At 40.3% G+C, this 24,999-nt stretch overlaps 1 protein-coding gene and 1 pseudogene across 1 annotated transcript; one reads left to right on the forward strand and one right to left on the reverse strand.

Moving 5' to 3' along the window:
- Nucleotides 1-3,584: 3,584 nt before the first annotated feature.
- Nucleotides 3,585-24,378, reverse strand: LOC145389900 (sodium-coupled monocarboxylate transporter 1-like). The gene is made up of 10 exons (XM_080265017.1): nt 24,253-24,378; nt 23,522-23,753; nt 21,125-21,258; nt 18,379-18,465; nt 17,358-17,546; nt 14,009-14,181; nt 12,541-12,681; nt 6,650-6,868; nt 3,905-4,023; nt 3,585-3,691 (listed from the first exon to the last, which is right to left on the reverse strand). Exons 1-10 carry the CDS (start codon nt 24,376-24,378, stop codon nt 3,585-3,587), a joined length of 1,527 nt encoding a protein of 508 aa, XP_080121143.1.
- Nucleotides 16,460-16,578, forward strand: LOC145390458 (5S ribosomal RNA; annotated as a pseudogene).
- Nucleotides 24,379-24,999: the final 621 nt, after the last annotated feature.

Genomic DNA, 24,999 nt, shown 5'->3' on the forward strand with positions numbered 1-24,999 from the left:
TGTGTGTGTGTGTGTGTGAATCACGATTAGCCACTGATATCTATTCAGTGTTTATATTCTGCCTCTGCTCCAGTCTTCAAAGCAGATTTTTTGCTCTACCCATATAGTGAGCTAGTTTCTTTCCCTCTTTGTCTGCTGCAAGGTCTCTTACCTGCTTTCCCTTTGTTGAAGCTAATCGTCTCAAGAGAAAACAAAATACCAAGGAATGCTATAGTGGAGGATGGACTATACACCCTAGTTACTAAATAATGAGTATCATTAGGTTGGTTTTCCTTCTTAGTCAGTAAATAGATGTCCTCCAAGATTCAACTTTTTGACTCCAAGTGCCAATCATTAGCCACATCCTAATGTTTTAGCTCACTATCTCTCGCACATACATGATTGTTTCTTTTGCCGGAGGAATGTTTAATTATTGTAACCAAACAATAATAACTACCTGTCCGTCTGTAAACTGAAGTACTATTGTTTGGTTTATGTTTCGTAAGAAGGAGGAAACTTGAAGAGGATGCATATGCTGTTTTGACTGACTATTATTGCTGAATGGTACTGCTTTATGAGCAATTGGTGGATATTATGACCATGTGATGGGACTTCATTATCATATGATGTTTATGACCATAACCACTTTATGTGTATGACCATAACCGTGTTATGTTTATGACCATAACCATGTTATGTTTATGACAATAATCATGTTATGTTTATGACCATAACCACTTTATGTGTATGACCAAAACTGTGTTTTTATGACCATAACCATGTCATGTTTATGACCATAACCATGTTATGTTTATGACCATAACCATGTTATGTTTATGACAATAATCATGTTATGTTTATGACCATAACCACTTTATGTGTATGACCAAAACCGTGTTTTTATGACCATAACCACTTTATGTTTATGACCATAACCATGTTATGTTTATGACGATAATCATGTTATGTTTATGACCATAACAACTTTATGCGTATGACCAAAACCGTGTTTTCATGACCATAACTATGTTATGTTTATGACCATGACAAAGTGGTGGTGCGTTTAGGTCATATGGTGGTGTTTTATGACTATGTGGTGGTGTTTATGACCATGTAGCTGTGTTACAACCATAACTATGTTCTTGTGTTTATGAGCATGTGGTGATGTTTATGAACATGTTAATTTTTTAAAGACCATTTGTCAGTGCATTCTCATCACGCCGTGGTGCTTTTGATCATGTTGTGGTGCATATGACCATGTGTTGGTGCTTTATCGCCAATTAGTTTTTTTTTTTTTTTTGTGGCTCTGTTAATAGTTTATGACCATGTGGCGCTAGTGGTGGTGTTTATGACAAAGAACCTATTATGGTGCTAATGACAATCTGGTAGTGTTCATGGTCATGGCTATGGAGTGGTATTTATGACCATGGCTATAAGATGGTGCTCTATGGCCATGTGATGGTGTTTATGACCGCGAGGTGATGCTATATTACAATGTGGTGGTGTTTATTACTATGTGGAAGTGTTGTGATCATGACCATGTGGTGCTTATGAACATGTGGTGCTGTTAATAACCATGTGGTAGCGGTTATGGCCATATGGTGATCTTTCTAACCATATGGCGGTGTTTCTGTCCATGTGGTGGTGGTGATGTTACTAGCCATGTGGTTGTGTTTCTGACCATGTGGTGATGGTGATGTTGCTGACCATGCGTTGTTCCTGTCCATATGGTGACGATAATGTTACTGGCCATGTGGTGGTGTTTCTGACCATTTGGTGTGTTACTCTCTTGTCTTTGTGTTAAGATACAAACGGAGGATGACAAGAAAAACAAGCCTGTTATGGTGGCAACAATCAACACAGGGATATTTCATTTCCAGAGGAGCCAGGCAATGTTAAAGGCCACACCTCTATCCTCCCAGTGGGTGGCAGAGATCTGAACAATAATTTTCATCAGCTTTTGGGTGCTTGTGACTACCCTGGTCAAGAAAGAAATTTTCATTTTTATTCTGATTAGGGTATGTAAAATTGCATATTGAACACTGAGGAGCCATGATTTAAAACTACTGGAAAAAAAAAAAAGGCAAGAAGAAGGAATCTCTTGAATGCAAAGTCCTATATAAAGAACTTTCACATGTGATATATTAGTAAGATATCCTTAAAAATAATATTCTTATTATACTGACCTGTCAACTGGTGGCTCTTGTACTAGCAGTGTACCAAGTGTGGCTGAAGTGATGTTGACGAGGTGGACGACGTTCTCTGGGCATCCATCCGTGGAGAGAGGGAGGTGGGGAGGTGACCCCCCCCCCGTAAAAATTTGCCTATTATGAGCCATATATTGAACGAAAAGGCTGCCACGAAGCCCACCACGGCACCCTAGCAAATGCAAGAAACTAATCAGGTTAACTTGGCATCACCCTGGCTAGACATCCAACTAAAAGCCAATATTTCAGTACATGAACACAAGTGGCTGAAAGTTCTTGAGCAGGGGAGAGGGGACAAATTCATGGCCACCACGGCTGGAGTTCTAACAAGATAAACAGCCAGTTATGCTGATCGAGCATTTGAGTAAACCACTGACCCTCAGTTAGTGACTTTTGGTTGCGACATTATTTACTGAATCAGCCTTGGCTTTAGTTCATTCCCTACTTAAGGAGTTTCAGCAGTAGGTGTGCAGCCTCCCCAAAAAGTATCGGCCCATTTCCTCATCGATACAGTTGGACACAAGAGCGAAGTCGTCTAAGCTGTAACTATGCACGTGGATCATATTGGTAGGCCTGCCATCCCAGTATGAAAGAGTTGCTGGTTATCAGTGAGGCACATGCCTATACTGTACGTAACTGTTGGTCACAATGTACATTTTTAGTAGTGTAATATAGTAAGATTGTGAAATATATTAGCAGGCCTATGCAATTTCTCGAAGGTCAGTGATAATCCTTGTGATTTTTTCGTTGTTTTGATGATGACTGTAAGACCCATGGGTGCATTTGACACTGTTTCGACTGAAGCCTCGAAACAACCTCCAGTAGACTTAGCCACTGTATGTGGAAAAAATATTGTTATACAGTAAATTACAATGTCATTGTTATATGATATAGAAATTTATTGTACCTCTGAGTGCTTCCAAATGAATGCGACATTAGATCTTTTTGATTTATTATATACTGCGTTCGAATCAGTTCGTCAGTACTACTTAGGTCATGAAGATGTAGGGACGTTTTACTGCTACTTGGCATCCCAAATGTTGGAAAGAACATTGTCTAATTTGAGAGTAAGTGTTATGCAGCATATTTTCTGATTATCACGTACAGGAAAGCGCAAAACAGATGCAGCAATGTCAGAAATACGAACCCTATCGAACCTGCCATGTATGTTGTGTTGTGTGCATTAACAGAAACATCAGCTCCAGAAGGGACGTTACTTTGGGGGGAGACTAGACAATAGACATGCGTCTCAGGTGTACCCGACCTTAGTGTTGACCCAGGGTGTGAGGAGGCCGGCCATGTACATGCCAGCAAGTGGCGCCATGACAGCGCCAGTGATGCTGTAGGCCACGTTCGTGATAGTGCCAAGACGGCTGACCAGGAAACCAAGGGCGATTGCTAGCAGTCCCGTTGCAGCAGCTGAAGAGAAACCAAGAGACTAAGTTCAGTATTTGTAAACGTCATTAGTGATGAGGGGAAAGCTGAATTCAAAGGTCTTTGCTTCACTGCCGTTTAAATTATGCGGTATAACATGGCATAGAGGGTAGTCATTTCTTATTCTTTAGGTGGATATATAAATATGGGCTTGGCTACAACTTCACATAATCAGTTTTAAAATGTATTAGTAAGATTCGACAAGAATCCAAAATGCTATTGGAGGAATGATTTTTTTAATACACGTAAACAGTAACTATGGTAATTTCCTTTAGAGTACTTACACAGCAGTTTGAGGACGTTTGTGGCTGAGGTGTTATTCATCTTCCTAAAATATGGCCTGTCCTTGAGTAAGTCCTCCCAGATCAGACATGCTATTGAGTTACCGAGACTGGAGATCGAACTGTTAAAAGAGAAGACATGACTTGTCTTGTTTCCAAGACAATGTGATCCGACATTTTCCTTGTACCCGACTGGTTGGCTTGATGTAACTGCGGAAAACGTGATGCTACAGCTCTTCCTTATTTCAGTTACATTCATTATAATTAAGCCCTCGCCGGTCACGGACAAAATTTGACATAGTTTACAGCAAGAAAACAGTGAATTTTTAAAAACTCATTTATAAGAAAACGAAATCTCATCAATCTGAAATCCATTCAGCACTGAAGAAAATGGCCATCCTCGAGACACTGGTGCACATTTTAATATGACATTTATCCTGCCACTGAATTCTTGACTTTTTTTTTTCACGTTTGCTATTGGATTGAAGAAATAATACAAAAACAAATATAAAAGCTTAGCGAAATCAAATATCAATTACAGTCATGATGTGAGACTTTTGGCAGCATAATATTAAACAGACATTACAGAATACATTAACAATATTGAATTGGACGAAAGTTTTATGCAAGACATGTCATTTGATGGAAAAGTATGTAGTGTAAATGCACCAGCGAAATGAAATAATCTGTCTATAACATTCTTGGTGAGTTAATATCTCGGATGATGAATGGGCAGAGCTCGGCATCTTGTGAAGGTTTTATTTCTATATTTTTTCATTGACTGTCAGCGTCATATTACTAGCTGGATTAAATCTGTTCATAAAATAATCCAGAACAAGACTACCCGTCATCTGTGAGTCAGGTAGACTGTAATAATACTGTTTGATGAAGACTTTACCGTGTATCCATCTTGAATGACTCCCAATGCTGGATGAGTGACATGTGAACCCAAGCTGTGACTCTAAACAACTTTTATTAATAACTTTTCCTTCTACAACCAATACTTTATGAGATTAGAGTTTCCACATAGACAGACACACACAGATGCATTTAGCACAGAAATAATGACCATCGACCTCGCCGACCTGACTCAAAAATAAATCACTAAATAAGAGTAAGGGCAAATATTAACGGTTAATAAATAAAAGGAGTCACTGACCGCCATATTGAAAGCATGAAACGTGTTCGAGTTAGTATTCTTGCCATTTTTACCAGCCGCGATAACGAAACATGGTATTGTTTTCAATTTTCTGTGTGTGTGTGTGTGTGTGTGTGTGTGTGTGTGTGTGTGTGTGTGTGTGTGTGTGTGTGTGTGTGTGTGTGTGTGTGTATTTTAGCACGATAACTTCGCAACCACTCAAGGTATCATCACGAAATTTTACAGGTGTGTAAGCAGGGAATGAAAGCGATCACGAGTTTGAAACTGGTGAAAGTAGGTCAATGTTTGTCTGTCTGTTACCATGATAACTTCGCAACCGCCCAAGATATCGTCACAAAGGTTTACAGGTGTATAGTAGGGATGAAAGTCTCCAACGAATATTGTTTTCGGTTTGTCTGTCTGTCTGTGTGTCTGTTACCACGATAACTTCGCAACTGTTGAAGACATCATCACAAAATTTTACGGATGTGTAGCACGTAGGAAAATCTCCTATGAGTTCGAAATTGGTGAAAGTACAGTAGGTCAAGGTAAAGGTCATATTCTGAGCAGCACTAGATATTCATCGGCTTGCGTCTGGTGTGATTTCTCCCTTTGGGATGCCTCTAGTTTCATTAAAGTTTCAAACCATTTTCATAGGTTCACTATAGCAGCAATAATTTAAGAGAATACTCAGTTTTCGTGTTAATTTTGGCACTTTTTGGTTTTTTGAATGGTATGATAACGAATTTACAGGAGAAATACTTTATCTTAGACGCTGCTATCATGCTTGTAAGGATCGCGTTATTGTTGGCTTTGGAAATTTCCAAACATTTCGGCTGTTTATTGTCCGTGTTATCTAAAGATCAAAATATCCATGTGTTGGAGCTTTCGTACCACATCACATCTATGGGTCTTATCTATCTATTACCTTGATATTACAGCTGATGCAAAGTATATTGTTATAAGACAAGAAAACTGTATCATCTAATACTGTTTCATAAGCTCTTCATCTAAGTGGGAAATGTGTTGTAGCTATAATAGTTACCGGGGGTGTTGTGCTCTACTACCTGTTTCATGGTACCCTCCGATCCGCTTACTAACCACCAGCCACCCACCTATATGTACTGCAGTGTAATGTTCTCGCTTGTTTTGCTTGTTAAAACAAGAACTACTGTATCACCCAGCAGTGGTTATAGACTGAAACTGAGGGTGTTGTCCAATTTTATTACAATGATATAGACGAAGTAACATTTCAATCTCATCAGAGGCTAGCTATGAATGATGATCATAATCTGCATCACAGTGTGTGACTAAACTACGTGACAGCCGATTCATGCATATATATATATATATATATATATATATATATATATATATATATATATATATATATATATATATATATATATTCTTGAAACCCAAAAGCTCGTGAGTCTGAAAAGCAGTGAAACTCATTACTGTTAGACTGAAATGAAACAAAACTGTAGGATCATATCATACAGACATCTGTCATATCCTTTGGAATGTTACTCTTCATACCTAGTGTGGGTTATCGTCGAAGACAAGTGGCCAAAACTATTACTATATCGGTAATAAGAAACATGACTTACCTCAGGACTGCACCGTAAATTGCAGCCACGAAGATCCCTGGTATACCTTTGAGATGACCCAATTTATCTATCACAAGGTAAGGAAGGATCTGATCCGGTTTCTGTATCCTGCCTGAGGTGAGCGGGTCACAATGGTAATAGATGGCGTACGCCACCAACCCGGAGAAACAGAACAAACTCATCGTAGCAAGACAGCCCAACATGAGGCACAGGCTTAACCTAAAGCAAGGGATAATATTAAAATTCGTTAAATATTAAGGAGATTCAACTGACCTTTGGACTTGGATGTAGTAATGAGGTCAAAAAGGAAATCCAGTGTATATCTAGTAGCTTCAATCAAACTCTGCAATCGTATGAAACTTTTTATGTACTTCTTACCGCTTCCAGATAGTTTTACTCAGCTTACGAAATTTATAGCCTTCACTGCCCTTTTAAGTATTAGAAGTCTTGAAATTCATTTAAATCATCTGGAGTTATAAGAAAAAAGTAAAATAGCACTTCACTACAGTCTGTCTATATACCTACCTGAAGCCAGACGCCAAAATCCCTTATAGGTAGCCACAAGCAATCGTCTCAGTGTCGCCCTGTCCTCTGTCATTTTCTTGCTCCATGTCAAGATCACACCGACCTCTCTTACATATCTCTCCATTCCATCCCTCCATCTAAATCTTGGTCTCCTCCTTCCCTCTTCCCCTCCACCTAACTCACATACACTACTACTAGGCCTCTTATTCTCCATCCACTCCACATGAACAAACCGTCTCAGAGTGTATCTCCTAACCCTTCCAATCACATCCGTATCACTATCACAACACTCCTTTACTTTCCCATTTGTATGTCTGTCTCTCCATGTAATTCCACTTGCTCCTCTCAAAATGGGTAAAAGGACGAGTGCCATAATTCTCATGAGTTGTTGGAATTCACAGTTAGGGGTGAGGGTGAAGGGGTATTATGGTAGGACAAGTCTAAACTTGCGGCCAGGGTGGGGCACGACCCTCTGTATAGTTGTGCTATGTTTCCCAAACCAGCGATGTGAAATGGCTGTTATATATGTAAAAGGCATCACAAATACGATAAACACATATGAATACAATGTTAACGCGTGTATTATGATATATGAAAGAACAGTAAACTTCTTATGCATGAAATATTTATACGGCAATACAGAAACGTGGCATAATTATTTTACAGTGTTGCTAAAAAAAAGTTAAGAGTAGGTAAGAGATGGGTGAGAGCTAGGAGGGTTAGGTGTGGCAGGGAGGTTTTGAAAGTTGAGTGAGTTGGATAAAAGAGAGAAGAAGAGTATCAGGAGAAATTGAAAGATGAGTGGAACGCTGTGAAAGATCGGGAAAATGGCAGCGTGGAGGAGGAATGGCAGTTGTTTAAGAGTACTGTGATGGGGCATGCAGAAGAGGTGTGTGGTGTGAGACGTGTGGGTGGTGGTGTAAGAAAAGGAAGTGAATGGTGGTGCGAGGAAGTAAGTATGGCTATGGCTGAGAAGAGACGTGCATATGAAGTGTGGCTGCAGAGGAAGGATGAGATGTCATATGAATGGTATAAGGAAAAGAGGAATAGAGCGAGAAGGGCTGTGCGTGATCCTAAAGTGGCAGCAGATGAGAGGTGGGGTAGGCGGCTGACAGAATTTTCAACAGAATAAGAAAATGTTTTGGAAGGAGGTGAAAAGGGTGCGAAAGGGAGAGTCTGGGAAGGAAGAACGAGTAAAATCAGAGGATGGAAGGATGTTAATTGAAATGGATGCTGTAAGGAAGAGATGGGCAGAGTATTTTGAAAGATTGTTAAATGTAGAGGAGGAAAGGGTGGCTGAGATTGTGGCGAATGGAAGGGTGCGAGGAATAAATGTGTTGGGAGAGTTAAATGATTCTTTGATCACGAAGGAGGAAGTGGAGAAGGCAGTAAAGGAGATGAAAACAGGGAAAGCTGCAGGTATGGATGGGCGTGCTGTGGAATGCCTGAAGGGTGGTGGAGTGACTATTGTTGACTGGTTAGTAAGATTGTTGAACGTGTGCTCTGAGAAATGTATGGTGCCAATTGACTGGGCAAATGCTTGTGTGGTCCCGTTGTATAAAGGCAAGGGTGATAAGTAAGAATGTACTAGCTTTAGGGGTATAAGTCTGTTGAGTGTTGTAGGTAAGGTGTATGGTAGAGTGTTAATTATGAGAGTTAGAAAGGGTACAGAGGGAGTGATTGGTGATGAGCAGTGTGGCTTTAGGAGAGGGAGGGGATGCGTTGATCAGGTGTTTGCTTTGAGACAAGCGTGTGAAAAGTATTTAGCGAAAGGCAAGGATGTGTTTTGGGCATTTATGGATTTAGTGAAAGTGTATGATAGAATTGATAGGGAGGCATTGTGGACTGTTTTAAGATTGTATGGACTTGATGGTAGGTTACTAAAAGGGGTGAAAAGTTTTTATGTTAATAGTAGAGTGTGTGTAAGAGTGGGAAATGCTGTGAGTGGTTTCCCGTGAGAGTGGGGCTGCGACAGGAATGTGTGATGTCGCCTTGGTTGTTTAATATTTACGTGGATGGTGTGGTAAGGGAGGTGAATGCAAGAGTTTTAGGTGGAGGTCTGAGTCTGGTGAATGTTGATGGTGGAGAGTGGAATCTGAAGCAGCTGCTGTTTGCAGATGATACTGCACTGGTGACTGATTCAGAGGAGAGATTGAGACAGTTGGTAGAGGAGTTTGGAAGGGTGTGTGAAAGGAGGAAATTGAAAGTAAATGAGAATAAGAGTAGAGTGATGAAGTGTACGAGGTTGATAGATGGTAGGGTGATGAATATAGTTTTGAATGGTGAGTTGCTTGAGGAGGTAGATTGTTTTAAATATCTAGGGTCACATGTTGCTGTGGATGGAAGAATAGATGCAGAAGTGAAGTTTAGAATAAATGAAGTAGGAAAGGTGCTGGGAGGAATGAAAAAAGTGTTTAAATGTCGTTCGCTTAGAATGGATGTAAAGAGAAGGCTGTATGAGGGTGTTGTGGTACCGACTGCGTTATATGGGACTGAAACATGGAATATGGGTGTAGCAGAGAGGAAAAGTTTGAATGTAATGGAGATGAAGTGTCTGAGGAGTATGTGTGGAGTCACGCGTATGGATCGGGTGCGAAATGATGAAGTGCGAAGGAGAACTGGAGTTGTTCGGGAGATGGCTGGTAGAGTTGAGCAGAGGGTGTTGCGATGGTTTGGGCATATGGAGAGAATGGATAATGAGCGATTGGTGAAAAAGATAACTAGATCTGATGTGGGAGGTGTAAGGCTGAGAGGAAGACCACGAATAGGATGGATGGACAGTGTGAAGAGAGTGTTGGATGCGAGAGGGATGTCTGTTGAGCAAGGAAGAGTGGCTGTGCGTGACAGAAATAAATGGAGAGAAATTGTGAATGAATAAGTGATGACGCAGCCCTGAGGGGATATTCTCCCGCATTTGGTCTGATCAGTTAGTCAGGTCAGGTGCGGGTAAGGGGATGGGTCTGTTATGATGTGGCAGGGGTAAACCAGTTCTGCTGTCGGGCCCTGCTGCGGATGTCACTGATTGCATTGCGCAGTTGACCCTTGTGCGGTGTGGTGCGGTGAGGATCTGTCCGTTCTCCCGTTTGGGGCCAAGATGCGAATGAATGTGTTTGAATGGATGAGTAAATGGGGAGTGTGTCGTCCTGTCTCGGCTACCTCCCTTTCCTTGGGGGAAGCAGCCTAGGTATATAGATAGGTTGATAGCTAAAAAAAAAAAAAAAAAGTACTCACTTTTATTGGCTTTAACCGTATTTCTGGGGTGGGTAATAATGTCACAATTGTGATTATAACATATTGTGCAGGAATATAAATAAAAATATGCCAATTTCTTAGTAAAAGAAAAAATAATACATTAAACCCTCGTGAGCGGCAACACTCACACAGACCCAGACTAACCCGGCCAGACCCTCCTCGTGTCACTTTACTTTGTGTCCTTACCTCCTGGGAGGTGTGAAAATAAAGTCAAATTTACAATATGTACAATATAATGTTAAAGAAAATAACCAAAATGTATCCTAGAACACCATAGATGAGAGAGAGAGAGAGAGAGAGAGAGAGAGAGAGAGAGAGAAAGGGGGTGGGGAAAGAAGACAGTCCAGAGGAGGTGTTGAGGGATGGAGGAAGGGAGGGAAGGAAGGAGGAAGAGAGTGACTGAATGAAAAATCATGGCGCCGCACCAGCGAGGTCATCTGGCGACATATGCAAAACAATAATAAATATTTTTTAATATAATTAGATATAATGAAAAAAAATAAAGAAATGAAAGTCACTCATAAAAGAAACAAAATTCCCCAGGGTGATGCGCATCTCCCCCAGGAGAGAGAGAGAGAGAGGGGGGGGGGTGGCATCGCGCTATGGAAAACGTGGCACCACTGTACGGAGCTTCGTACCCCACCCTAGCCGCAAGTTTAGATTTGTCCTACTATAGTCCATCATAAACAGCTTTCCCTTTTATGAGCGCAGTATCAATCTCCCTCTCTCTCTCTCTCTCTCTCTCTCTCTCTCTCTCTCTCTCTCAGATAAGGCAACTACAAGGCTACCAAAATGTTTGAAGTTATTAAAAGGCTTTACCACTATAGAAGGAGACATAAGTGTGTCTGGGCACCACAATTATTACTTCATAAATGACACAGCAGAGAAATAGAATAACATTTTAAAGTCAGTAGTCGAAAGAACCAGCAAAATTATATTTAAAGAGGAGTATCAGGTAGCATCTGATATAGTCTAGACTCTCATTTTATGGTGATTTAAAATTTTCCTTGCAATGATAAAGGGCAGCATTTGAACCCAGGTAGGCTGGTGTCACCCGGGTAGAAGGGAAAACTCCCGTATTTGACCTCACCTGCCATTTTTTTCTCCAGTAACGACTAGGCTTGCTACTTCGCCATCTCTTCAGATGTTCAAGATGCACAAACTACTACCAATAATCTGATGCTTAAATGGCACCCTGCTTAATAATAAGGTACAGTATGTTGTCCCATTCAGTACTATTTAAAACACTCAGCACTATAGCTTGAGGAGCAACAACCAGTTAAAACCACCTTACCCAAACTCAACTCAAACTCAGGTGTTCATTCATTATAGAACCTGGCAGATTTGGAACTCACTGGCATCTAATATTAGAGAAATAAACTCTTTGACCGCATTTACGAGACGAAACATGTTTATCTGCTACAGTATTTTTCTGCTTGATACTGTATTTCTTACTAATAAAGTATATGTGTATGCATTTTTTTTTTCACATCTGAGACTTCTTTGCCAGTCATCTATGTGCTCTAGATGCTAAGGTGTATATATTTTATTCGTTATCTTTTGATTTTTCAACCTGTATATAATTTCAGTCAGTATAAGTTCACTGACTATTCCCTTGCATCATCAGGTGCCTGCTGGATAGCATAAGCTTAGCGGTTCGGTTTTTTTATGTGCAAACTTTAGGTTAAGATATGCATGTATAGATAACGTATGCACTGATTATGTCTGCATCTTGTTCAAGCTAAAAGTTGCAAATGTATTGGATGAATACATTTTTCAACACACGTCATGAACTGTTCTAGTAAGGTTGAATTAATATCAGCAATATTACGGCTTTTCGTTCTGACAGGATGTAACCGAAGATGACTTACCATACTGAGACACTTGCGGGAAAGCCAGGTTCATATCAAGGCTGAAGGCATAAAGCACCTCCCGCTATTGTTTGTAGTCATTTTACTTAAGCATCCTTCTCAGCTAATTCTCTTAATAATAATAATAATAATAATAATAATAATGAAAACTATTAAGAGTACATTTAGTATTGCTTGACATGAAATAACTGCAGACAGTATGTAATTAGTAATTTGGGAAAATGTGCACTGCAAACAGCTCACCTCCGTGCAGTAGTCAGTGTGCCTACCGAGGCAAGTCTCTGGTACACATTCTGGTTAAATCCTACTTTGAAGAAAGCCATGAGGAAACCATAGACTACAGTAGACCAAAGGGAGTGGCGGACAAAGGGGCTCAGGTCTGTGCTGTGAGAGGAATAATTGCTGCTGTTAATGGCGGGCATGAGTCAAGCAATATATGTGACCTCTCTCTGTTTCTCTCTGACACACACACACACACATATATATATATATATATATATATATATATATATATATATATATATATATATATATATATATATATATATATATCATCAGCCGTTAGTGTCCACTGCAGGACCGGCCTATCCCGACCGAAGTGGGGACGATACAGCCAATGCATCTCTACCAAGTGGCTTAGGCTGTCTGGTAGAGATTGTATGTAGGGTGAGAAGTGCTAGTAAGTGTAATTGTAATGTTGGAGTGGCTTTGGAAGTGTGTGTAGTCTGTGAATCAAGTGTAATCGGCTCGCGCAAGCCGATTGGGTGCAAGCATACTTTATAGTACGCGACACTGGTTCAAGAACAGCACCCCTGATGTCCGCCAAGCAGTACGTGGCCAGAAGAACACTCCCAAAGATTTTATTACCCTGACGGGGCGCGAATCCTCGTTCTCCAGTGTACGAAAACGCACACTTCACCACTGTACCACAGAGGCGTCATATATATATATATATATATATATATATATATATGTACATACATATAGATGCTTAGATAGATAGATAGAGATAGATAGATGGACATATATATATATATATATATAGAGAGAGAGAGAGAGAGAGAGAGAGAGAGAGAGATAGATATATACAATATAGATAGATAGACAGATAATTATATCTATCTATCTATATATATATATATATATATATATATATATATATATATATATATATATATATATATATATATATATATATATATATATATATATATATATATATATATAAATTGTTGATATGCCCTGTATGCCAGAAATGAAGATGTCAGGTGTCAAAGCACTGAAGTAGCATTTTCTTTATGCTTCGAATCAAGAATAAAGTATTTGGCATTAAATATCAATTACATTCCCAAACAATTGGGCACCAGAATTATCCTTCTAATATGGTCTTCATAATCCGTGACTGTTTCCCGTTTTCACTTCTATCACACTGTAGCCCAACTCACTACTTATTCATTAGCGTTAAATGGGTTATTAAGAAAAAAAAATCTACCTAGACACTAGGATTATCCTTTTAGTATGGTCAGTTTAAATACAATAACTGACATCAGGAAAATACCAAATGTGTATACGCATATTCTGATATCATAGTTCTTTATACATATCAAGCTTCCTCTTCTTTGAATCCACATCTAGGAGCATCAAAAATACTACTTTATATCATAAACAATGGTGTAACAGATATTAAGAAGATAACGTCCAGTTGTCTTACTTTAAGAACTCAATCCTGGCGCCCTGGTCAGCTATGGACCAAATGCTGCTGACACCCCCAGTCTCAACACAACAGAGGATGACCACAAGCAGCACTCCAGCGAGCATGAGCAACGTCTGCAAAACGTCAGTGTACACCACAGCCTTCACGCCACCCTGAAGCATGAAGTGTAGCTGCAGTCAACAGTACCTTTACTGTCGTAAAATCATGTAGGAATTTGCTTGGATATATTTTATGTAATGTTTCCTCTACCTCATTATAAGTGGAATACAATATAGCTCTTTTTAATAACAATAATAATAATAATAAAAACATCATTATTATTATTATTATTCAGTGTTAGTAACAACAGTAGTAGTAGTAGTTGTAGTAATGTTATTATTATTATTATTATTATTATTATTATTATTATTATTATTATTATATGTTGTTGTTGTTGTTGTTGTTGCTATTGCAATATACCACGAAATCTGTTAAACACCTCCAACAGAAACCCCTCGTAATCACCTCGCAGCTGATGTGCCGGCCATTGAGGTGTGACCAAAGAAATTTCAGGGCCTTGTCCAATGTACAGTATGTGGAGATGAACTGACAATGAGGTGTTTCAGCCACCGAGGTTTGACGAAGCAAATACAAGAAGCGCTGTCCAGTATATCTGACGGTCTCTTGGTAGACCCAAAGATTGGTGAGATCAAATAATACATTGTAGCAGTGAAGAGATTATCTCAATATTAGTCAAATGAAGGTTGTAGGGCTGATTGTCGCCGTTCTCGTTGTCGCGCCTTTTAGCTATTTCCTGGTCTGTGCTGCTGCTATTTTTTTTTTTTTTTATAAATAACAGAACAGAGGAAGGAAAAACAAATGGGTAAAAAAAAAAATCCATACACCAGATTACTGGTGTCCTCTGTTCATAAAATATCTGTAACAGTTAGACTTGAACAGTTGTGGGTTGAAATTTGGAGGAAAACAACTCTGGGGAAGCGAGTTCCAGAGAGATGCAGTTCGGGGAATGAAAGAATTCTGATAGGCAGAAGTTCTGCAATATGGTTGAGTGACATTCCAGTCATGAGCGCTACCAGATGCCCGTGTAGCACGAGGGAAGGCATGGAGAGGTGGCACCATGGACGCAACTTCATCTGAGCATTTGCCAAAAAAATATCTGTAAAATAACGCAAGGGAGGCAACATTCCTTCTTGCTTGCAGGGGAGGTAGTTTTTATGTAATAGCAGGGTTGTTAATGATTCTAACAGCTTTATTCTGAATTTTGTCTAGTTGTCTTAATGCAACCTCTCCACAACCATTCCACAAGGGTGAGCAATATTCAAGCTGAGAGTGCACATGACTCTTATAAATTATAGCCAACTGCTCATCGGTGAAGAAGTTACGGACTCTGTACAATAATCCAAGTTTCTTTGAGGCGGTTTTAGCAAGTGATCTGACATGAGAGGTCCAGCTGAGGGCACTGTTAAGTGAGACACCAAGAATTTCAATACTTTTGGAGATGGGAATATTAGTAGCACTGAAGGTAATGTACGAATCTGGCAATATCTGTCTATTAGTAAACTGTATATATTTAGTTTTACTAGCATTAAAAGAGACAAGGTTGTTTTGTCCCCATTCACTGATTGTAGATAGATCTTGATTTATGGAGATGGCTGTACTGAGTTGAGAGGTAGAGATATTAGACTTTGTAAATGGATGTCTGAGTGTGAATGAACTATGTAGTGTTGAGTCATCTGCATATGAGTGAATGGGATTGTGAGTGACAGATAAGAGATCATTAATATGAACCAGAAATAGGGTTGGCGCCAGAACTGATCCCTGCGGCACGCCGGCGTTAATTGAGTGGAAATTCGAATATACATCATCTACTTTTACTCTTATTTTCCTGTCACTAAGATAAGAAGAAATCAAAGGAACAAAAGACGTTAGTCCATAGCAAGGGAGTTTGGACAGCAGGGAACGGTGCCATACTCTGTCGAAAGCTTTAGAGATATCAAGAGCTACTGCATGAGTTTCTCCAAAAAGATCAATTCATTGATGGATGGTATGAGTTAAGAGACTGAGTATGTCAATGGTGGATCTTTCGTGGCGAAAACCGTATTGTCTATCACTAATTAAGTTGTTGGATTCAAGATGTTTAACAATATGCTTATTAATTAAAGTTTCAAATACCTTACCAAGAGAAGATGTGACAGCTATTGGTCTGTAATTGGAGAGGTCAGACGAACTCCCTTTCTTCGGAACTGGGTGGATATTGGCTTCTTTCCATGAATTTGGGAATAAAGAAGTACGTATGCATAGTCTGAATAATTTAGCTAGGACAGAGGCAAGTTCAGGGGAACACTTTTTCAAAACAATCGGCGGAATTCCATCTGGGCCTGGAGCTTTGTTGGTAGGTAAATTGTCTAGGATGGATTTTACGTATCTTGTCTGTATTTTAAGCGGGGCAGTTTCGGCCATACCACGTTGAGTACACTGCTTCCCGTCCGATCAGCGAAGTTAAGCAACGTTGAGTCTGGTTAGTACTTGGATGGGTGACCGCCTGGGAACACCAGATGCTGTTGGCATAACGTTCTCCCTACGTGTCAAGTGGGGTTGGTGGAGGATTAGTGCCCCTCCCTGTAAAACAATTAACTCTAAGCCCTTGGCCACCCCGTTTGGGATACATGGCGTCTGGCAATGAAATGATGATGATGAATTTCGGGAGAGTCAAGTTCCAGTACTGAGACATTCTGGCTGGTATCATCTATGGTAGAATTTCTGGCAAAGGTACTAGCAAGGATATCTGCTTTCCCACGTGGGTCATTTGTAATATGGTCGTTACTGTCGTAATAGGCTCCTGCATCAGTTGAAATATCGTTCTCACGGTCATGCGAGTCAGAGGGTTCTACGGGAAGTAACATGGCGTGTGGCCACGTTCACTATCCTTGTTTTTTATATTATTTTATATACAGTATATGTATTTTTTGCCTGCCTATGCATCAGGGAATACCTACCGTATTCGGTTCAAGCAGACTCCAGGTAGACTTGGAGATTTTATTTTTCACCGTCACAGTTTTTAATGCATATTCTTACTGCCTCAAATCTAAAGGAATTGGATGCATATCTGACGAGGGCATCCCCCATCCTGCACTTATTTTATAGATTTCATCAAAATCAATATCAGCAGATCTTATGCTGTTAGCACATCTAATCTGTCTAGGTTTGAACTGAATGACCTATACTGTAGAGGAGCTAAAGTCAGAGCTAGAGAGGGTAGAAGGAAACTGCAGGAATTCAGTGAGGAACTTTAGGATACATGACTAGCAACCCACATAGCAGCGGCAGTTAGTTCTTATATACTCACCACAGTCATGTAGAAGGTACAGACGAGGCCCATTACGATCATTAAGGTAGTAGTGGAAAGGTTGGTGGCGGTGGACAGGGCCAACGAAGGACTATACATGACCATGCCCATGTTGTAGAAGTTATAGACAATTTGAGACACCGAGCCCAGTTTGTGCACAGTGGCTGACTTATACCTCAGCACTAAATACTGTAGAGGGAGAGGCCTATATTAATGACGGGTAAATTAACTGTCAAATATTTTGTTGCAGTGCTGGGGAAACTGTACAACAGATCTTACTTTATTTGTCAATAAGTGTGACTCTCTCTCTCTCTCTCTCTCTCTCTCTCTCTCTCTCTCTCTCTCTCTCTCTCTCTCTCTCTCTCTCTCTCTCTCATTGTTTATATGTTAAGGATCATCCATTTTTTTACGTTAATATCGCTCTTCCGTACAGAATTATTCAATCATTGCTTAGATTTTTTGTTAGTTATCTATAGCTGGCCAAACCCTCATAAGGGTCTACAGGATAACTAAAATCCTTCAAGGATTTTTCTGCGTTAAACACATGGTTACATATTCGAAGCACGGAGAGTGAGTCTGGTGACGTCATGGCAGCTGCCACGGAATCCACTGTTAACTGTGTGGAGGCTGCGTGAGTGGATGGGCGAGAGGGTATGTGGGTGGGGGTAGGAGGGGAGTGGGTGTAGATGAGGGAGACGTGTGATTGCCATTCATTAGTTCAACTTAGGATACTAAAGTTAAATGGTAACAAATTTATTTGGATTTCAAACGGTCACGTGAGTTACCACCTATGTATAAGTTATATGTAATCCATGAGTGTAAGAACTAAGCATATTCTGGTACCCCCCTCCTCATCAAATGCCCACTGGTTGTAGCAATAATTCTACCGATGACGGTGAATGCTTCGTCAGTGGCTAGGAATGAGTTCTGGCTGAATGTTCCTACTGTATATTTTGAGTCCTGTGTGAAGTGTGTCCAGTTTGCCTTCTTGTGCTTATAGATGTTTTCTTTTACTACTGACTGGGTTTGGTTTGATCATGTAAAATACGATGATGGTGAGAGGGTTGGAGGAGAAACCACAGACTCTGATCCAGTTGGTCATAATGGGCTGTGTACATGTACACAAAGCGAGGTCAGATATGAAGTTCTTTTGGTTTTGTCTTTGTGAGGATAGTGTAGAGGTGTTGTAGTTACCTGAGATGTTGAATAGTTCATGATGATTCAATATGTAAGTCATGCGGTTGAGTCCCCTCCCCCCACCTCTCTCTCTCTCTCTCTCTCTCTCTTTCTGTGTGTGTGTGTGTGTGTTATAACCATGATGTCTTTTGCTTTAAGGTCACCTGCTATTATTAATCTAAGTATGTTGCGGAGTGCCAAGGGAACTGGGGAACCTCCAGGTGGGCAGGAAGTGAGATACGGTATGTATATATTTGTTATGTTTACTGTTTTGTGCTTCTCGTCTGTGGAGGATAAATGACATCGAGATATCCGCTCCCATAACACTTCATTACGATTTGCATTGTTCCATTCACGGTTACTGATGGCTCAGACCTTTATGATTACAAATCTCATTCACACAGTTCTCCCACCATCATCATGGCTTCCCCATTTCTTTCTCTCTGCTTTCACTATGTACCTCTTCATCAGTCTCCTGATACTGTTCTCTAGATATGGCCATAACATTTTCAATTTAACAGGCCCTGGACAGTAATTCAACGCTTTTAGTTTTACAGTGTCTAATTCCAAATCTTTCTTACCGTCATTTCTAACTTGTCAAAAAATTTCATCCAACATACAACGCTATGCACTTGACATTAATTCTAACATTACCATCCTTTTATAGCAACGGAAATTTAAAGCTCAGGCCGCCAAGAGCATATAGCCCAAGTACTGGCCGTAAAATCCGTACAATCCAGTCTTCGTAACACTATGCAGCGCAGTCGGCACCTCTTGACCTTCATACTCTCCAGCCACACATTCATTCATTCATTGCCAGACGCCATGTATCCCAAACGGGGTGGCCAAGGCTCCAGCCACACGCTCGTCAATAATTCTCCCTAGGTTACATCTACCGCAACGTCTACCCACAGAGGCTTAAACAACCCAGTCTCTTCAGACTTTTCATATCTAATAAGGTTTTCTCTCATAGTGTTGTGCCCCGTCTCTTTACTACATAGCCTCACTTTTCTTTCTCCTGCATCTTCAAAAACATCTCTGACAGATTCTTCCTAACCCAGATTCAAACTTTTGATATTAATGTCTTGAATCGGCATCAAAACCATATCGTTAAGAAGTGGCAAGACATGTTTCCCATTCCCCTACTTTTTTTTCTTTATCCCTACAGTCCTTCAGTTTGTTTCCTAAACATTTAAATAACCGAGATTCCTCAGCCATTCCAGATAGCAAAAACCAGTCCTCATCCCACCACACGAAATAAATCTTTTTATATGAGAATAATATAGCCAAACAATCACATCCCATAAAACACATATTACCACGGTTCATCAAGTAACAAAAATTAGACATTTCCACCCCACAAAACCATTAAAAATAATCACCTTCCACTGCACAGCACATAACGAACAGTGACTTTCTCTGACAATTACATACTTAATCATTTTCGATCATGTAACTAAAAGACAAGGAAAAACTTTTTATCTTTTATCACAAATTCGAAAGTCTTCGATCCTACAACACAAACAAAGCACAAACGCTACACATCACAAAACATAACATTAACCCTGCATCGCACAGCATAGACATCACACTGCCTCAAAGTATGTTCCAACATTATCCTTCCCTTTCATAATCATACTTGGTCACCCTCCATCACACAGCCGCAACGCACACATCATGCTGCCACATAATACAGCTTGAACATCAAACAAGTGTGCACTAAAATAATCACTTTCTATCACTTTTTGGTGTCCTTACTATAGAATGGTGTCCTTACTATAGAATGGATATTAATTCGTTAGAAAATGTACAGAGAAGAATGACTAAAATGATACATGACGTCCGGAACCTGTCATATGAAGACAGACTGAAAAGACTAAGTCTGCATTCGCTAGAGAGGCGTAGAGTAAGGGGAGACTTAATTGAGGTTTTTAAGTGGATGAATGGTATAAATAAGGGAGATATTAGCAAGGTACTTAAAGTGAGCATACAGGATAGAACTAGAAATAATGGTTTCAAACTAGAAAAATTCCGTTTCAGAAAGGAAATCGGTAGAAATTGGTTTGGTAATAGAGTAGTAGACGAATGGAATAAGCTACCTAGTAAAGTAGTTGCTGCCTCTTCCACTGAGAGTTTCAAGCATAGGCTAGATAAGCATATGACAAATAAGGGGTGGATATAGAATAAAGAAAATATTATAAACAATACTAATTCAAAAATAAATTTTCTTTTCAGGTTACACTATGATAGTCTCTATTCTCCTTTCACACTTTCCTGTAAAATGTCCACGCCAGTTTTTCTATACGGCGTGGTGTTCTTTCTGACTTTTTCCTGCCGGCTTCGGCTGGAGGGTTTGGAGGGCGGGGGAGAGCCTTCTTCTTTGCTATCCTTATCTCATTCTAGTAGTTCAGTTACTCTTCTAGGAGCTGCCTAGCATGGGCCAACCGGCCTACTGCAGTTATCCTCTCTTCTTATGTTCTTATGTTCTTATCACACAAAACAATCTAAATCATCTACCATCTACCAACGGGATTATCTTAAACATTTATATATTAATTTAGTACACCACACCACACGATCTTCTCACTTACCTCGTTAATGGAGGCAAGGCGAAGGTTAAAGAAGATTGGGATGACTAACGTGTAGACCACTGCGAAGCCGGTAAAAATACTCAAATACATAATGTACACTTGCGTCCCGTGGAGGTACACTTCCGTGGGGTTGCCTGGAAAGAATGTTAGAAGTGATGGTTAGGTTTCTTGGTCTACAGCTAAAAGAATGGGTCTCGGAATCCGCTGAGTTTCAATTTGTTCATGAACAAAGCCTCTTCTAACAGTTCGAATTCCCTGTAAAAAATGTCAGTGTTTTCACAGTTCCTCGAAAAAAGTCAGAGTTAGTCAAAATACGTTTCTCCCTCGACAGCACCAAGTTTAGGGCGGATAACGATTATAAATTTATGATTTAAGGAAGGAGAGTTCTGCGATCTCTCACCTCCATCTAAACTAGCAACATTCATCAGCAAGTCATCCAGAAGAATGAGGTCTTTTAAGTGTCTGTAACAGCATAATTCCTCACCCTGAAGGTGATCAATGGAGCATGACGCTCCCAGTACTTCTATATGTAGTCTAACTCTTGATTTTTGAAGATAGGAAATCGAGATAAACTATGGCATCAAATCATTCAGCTTTGATCTGCGCTTTAAGAGCAGGATAAGGCAATCAGAGACTTCCAGCGTGCTGAGTAAGGAGTCTCCAAACAGCAGGCTTCTAGCAGGGGTACCCGGCATTCCCTGAGACCCTGGATGGCCTCTCCCCTGTGGGAGAAAACCCCCTGGGTCTCATTTTAACTAATGACCCTATGTTCTTCCTCGGACCCATTTCCTCAGAGATATATTCCCCAGGAACCTATTACTACTATAGACCTCTTTTCCCATTAACCACCAACCCACCAAACCTTCCCCCTCATCCTGCTCACTCACCCACCCACCTCCCCAACCCATCCTCCCACACACCTTCCCACCCACTCTGCCCACTCACTCGCCCATCCATCCTGCCCACCCACTCACCCACCCACGCTGCCTCACCACACCCACCTAACTCTGCCCTACCACACCACCCAACCAGCCCCACTACAAGCACCCTCCCACCCTTTTCACCCACTCTGCTCCTCCACACCCACTCATCCACTCAACCTTCCCCTCCCACTCCACCTACTCTGCTCCTCCACACCCACTCATCCACTCAGTCCTCTCCATTCGCCCCACCCACAATACCAATCCGTCTACCAATTCCATCCGCTGTAGCTAACAAGGATATAGATATAAAACTCAACGCCCGTCAGTGGCGCCACTTTAGCAATTGTAATGTATACATCTAAATTCGCCCTAAAAAGTTACTCCTGTTAGAGCTTTCCACGGAGGACCGACAAGGAGACAAACATTCTATTTTTTATATATACAGTTTTATATCCTAGATAACCTTGACAGATTTTGCTCATCCAGCCTTGTCACAGATGCTCGCTAAAGAACGATGAGAATATGTATTTGGTTTGGCTTGTTTGTCTGTCTGTCATGCTATGTGTTAGCTAGATTATGGAATAGCTATCAGAAAATGCAATTGCAGAAAATGTGGCATAATTATTGAGCCCAATCAGAGGAAGATGTGATTTTTTTTTTTTTTTTTTTGGTCGAAAAAAGTCATGATTCAAAGGTCAAAGGCAAGGTTATCAGACAGTTGTAATCACACTTGAGTCAACTTAGTGAAGGAATTTAGGGGCAGGAAAGAGTAAAAATATTCAGTTTTGAAAGCAATCGGTCATAGGCAAAGATCAGAAGGCGAAATCAAAGATTCGGTCCTTTTGCATCAAATCTGATGGCATATATACAGATAGGCAGTGATGGATACAGTATATATTCTTGACAATAAGTTACATGTCAACGTCACAGGATATTATCAGCTTAAGAACTTTTGTTCCGATTTGATCCAAACTTGGTGGATGGTTGAAGGTTTGGTAAAGATGAATAATATGATATGGATAGGAAATAATTCGATGGTCAAACGTACAGCGCAGAATCAAAGATTCGGTATTAATCCGACTGTTTAGAGCGAGTGTTGTACTATCTAAGTTGCTGGCGATGTACAGACCACGTAAGTCATGCTTGGAAAAATGTAATGCTTTCAAGAATGCATTCGCAGCCAGCGAGAAAGATGTGTGTGTGTGTGTGTGTGTGTGTGTGTGTGTGTGTGTGTGTGTGTGTGTGTGTAGTCTTGGAATACATGTAGTTTCAATTGTTTTCCCACCAATATCTAAACACACACACACACACACACACACACACACACACACACACACACACACACACACACACACACACACACACACACACACACACACACACACACACACACACACACATCACTTTCATTAATTTATTCTTTGAGAAATTTGTGAAACGAGTTAAAAAGATTGTCTTCATGAAGCACACTTACCGAGTACTGAATTTGCAGAGATGCTGCCGCCTATGAGCGATAGTGCCACAGGGAAGGGTGACATTGCTCGGCCCCCCAGCAGGTAGTTCTGGGTAGACTCCTGGCCCCGACTCCTAATCACGCTGTACAGCCCAATTCCGGCGGACGCCACCAACATAGTGATGAAGACGACGTAATCCACCACCGTGAATCCTGACCACACCGGTGCATCCCCTGACCCAGCCGTCGACATCTGCAATATATCAGTCTAGCCTGTAACATTTACCGTAGCCTACTGCTTGTCACTCAAGATGATGTTATATAGCATCAATTAACACTTTTTTCATAAGCTGTATCACAACAGCATACCCTTATTTTTTAAAAGAAATTTGGATTTAGTAGGCTATATATCCCAAGAAAAATTTAAAGGCATTCTAAGAATATATGTATACATTTTAATTTTAATATGAGTGAGCATGGTCAAAACTGGATAGGTCATTTAAAGATGACCCTGTAATGTGTAAATATGTCCTTGTAATGTGACGGGGACATAGGCAAACAAACAAAGGGACCAAGAAATGAGGCGGAAATTTTGTGAGCATTCGTGAATGAATATGGAGTGTCTCCTTTTGTTTTCTACCAGTTCCCTATTCAGTCTGTGCCACCTATGACTTCTCTGGAACAGAAGTAAACAAGCACATCGGAGCCTCACGAAATATCTGCCATTACATATGAGGGTACTTTAACTGTACCAGCTTGAAGGGTAGCAGTTCTTCCTCATTCAACAATGAGAAAGAAGGCTTGAACAATATGAAATCACGTGAGGCATCGTCCAGGCACAGTTTCCACAGGCAAGTCTCCTTTGCCTCCTTGGACATGGTCGTTATACCGAGAACCACAACTAAAGTATGCAGTCAAAAGAAGCTACATCTGATGGTGACGAAGGGACTGTCAGATTTCTCACACAGTGATCTGCTTCTTGTCCAAATCCATCACAGGTTTGTCTGTCAAACAACCCATTGGACCGTAATCATTGCGATTGCAATGGCCTGTCTGGCTGCGGTAACCAATCTATTAACCCTGGTTAGCCGTAGGTCTATGTTTAGTAACAACACAAGCATACCTGGGTATTATTCACCCGGCCCTGGAAGAATATTAAAAAGAAAAATGTTTTAATATTTTTTCATGAAACTTGGTATGAGTTTGCAAGAAGCTCTGTTCTTCACAATGATATAAGTATTAAAGAAATTTAATGAGAGGTAGTAATGCAAAAAAATATCCTGAGATCATTTTTGAAAAAAAAAAAAAGTTCGAGAGTTGATAGCCAAAAATATATGAGTAAATTTTTTTTTTTTTTTTGTCCTTATATTCTATTCCTTGCCTGCGTCCTCAACACCTCGCAGTCACAGGCTGCTAGCTCCTCTTTTATCAGAAAATCATAAGTGAAAAATACTACTCACACAACAAGCATAGCCGGGTGAAAATCACCTGACCGCTGT

Source organism: Coenobita brevimanus, chromosome 14 (genome assembly GCF_032717465.1).
Source record: "Coenobita brevimanus isolate Jiangsu-jjx chromosome 14, ASM3271746v2, whole genome shotgun sequence".
In the NCBI taxonomy this organism is placed as follows: domain Eukaryota; kingdom Metazoa; phylum Arthropoda; class Malacostraca; order Decapoda; family Coenobitidae; genus Coenobita; species Coenobita brevimanus.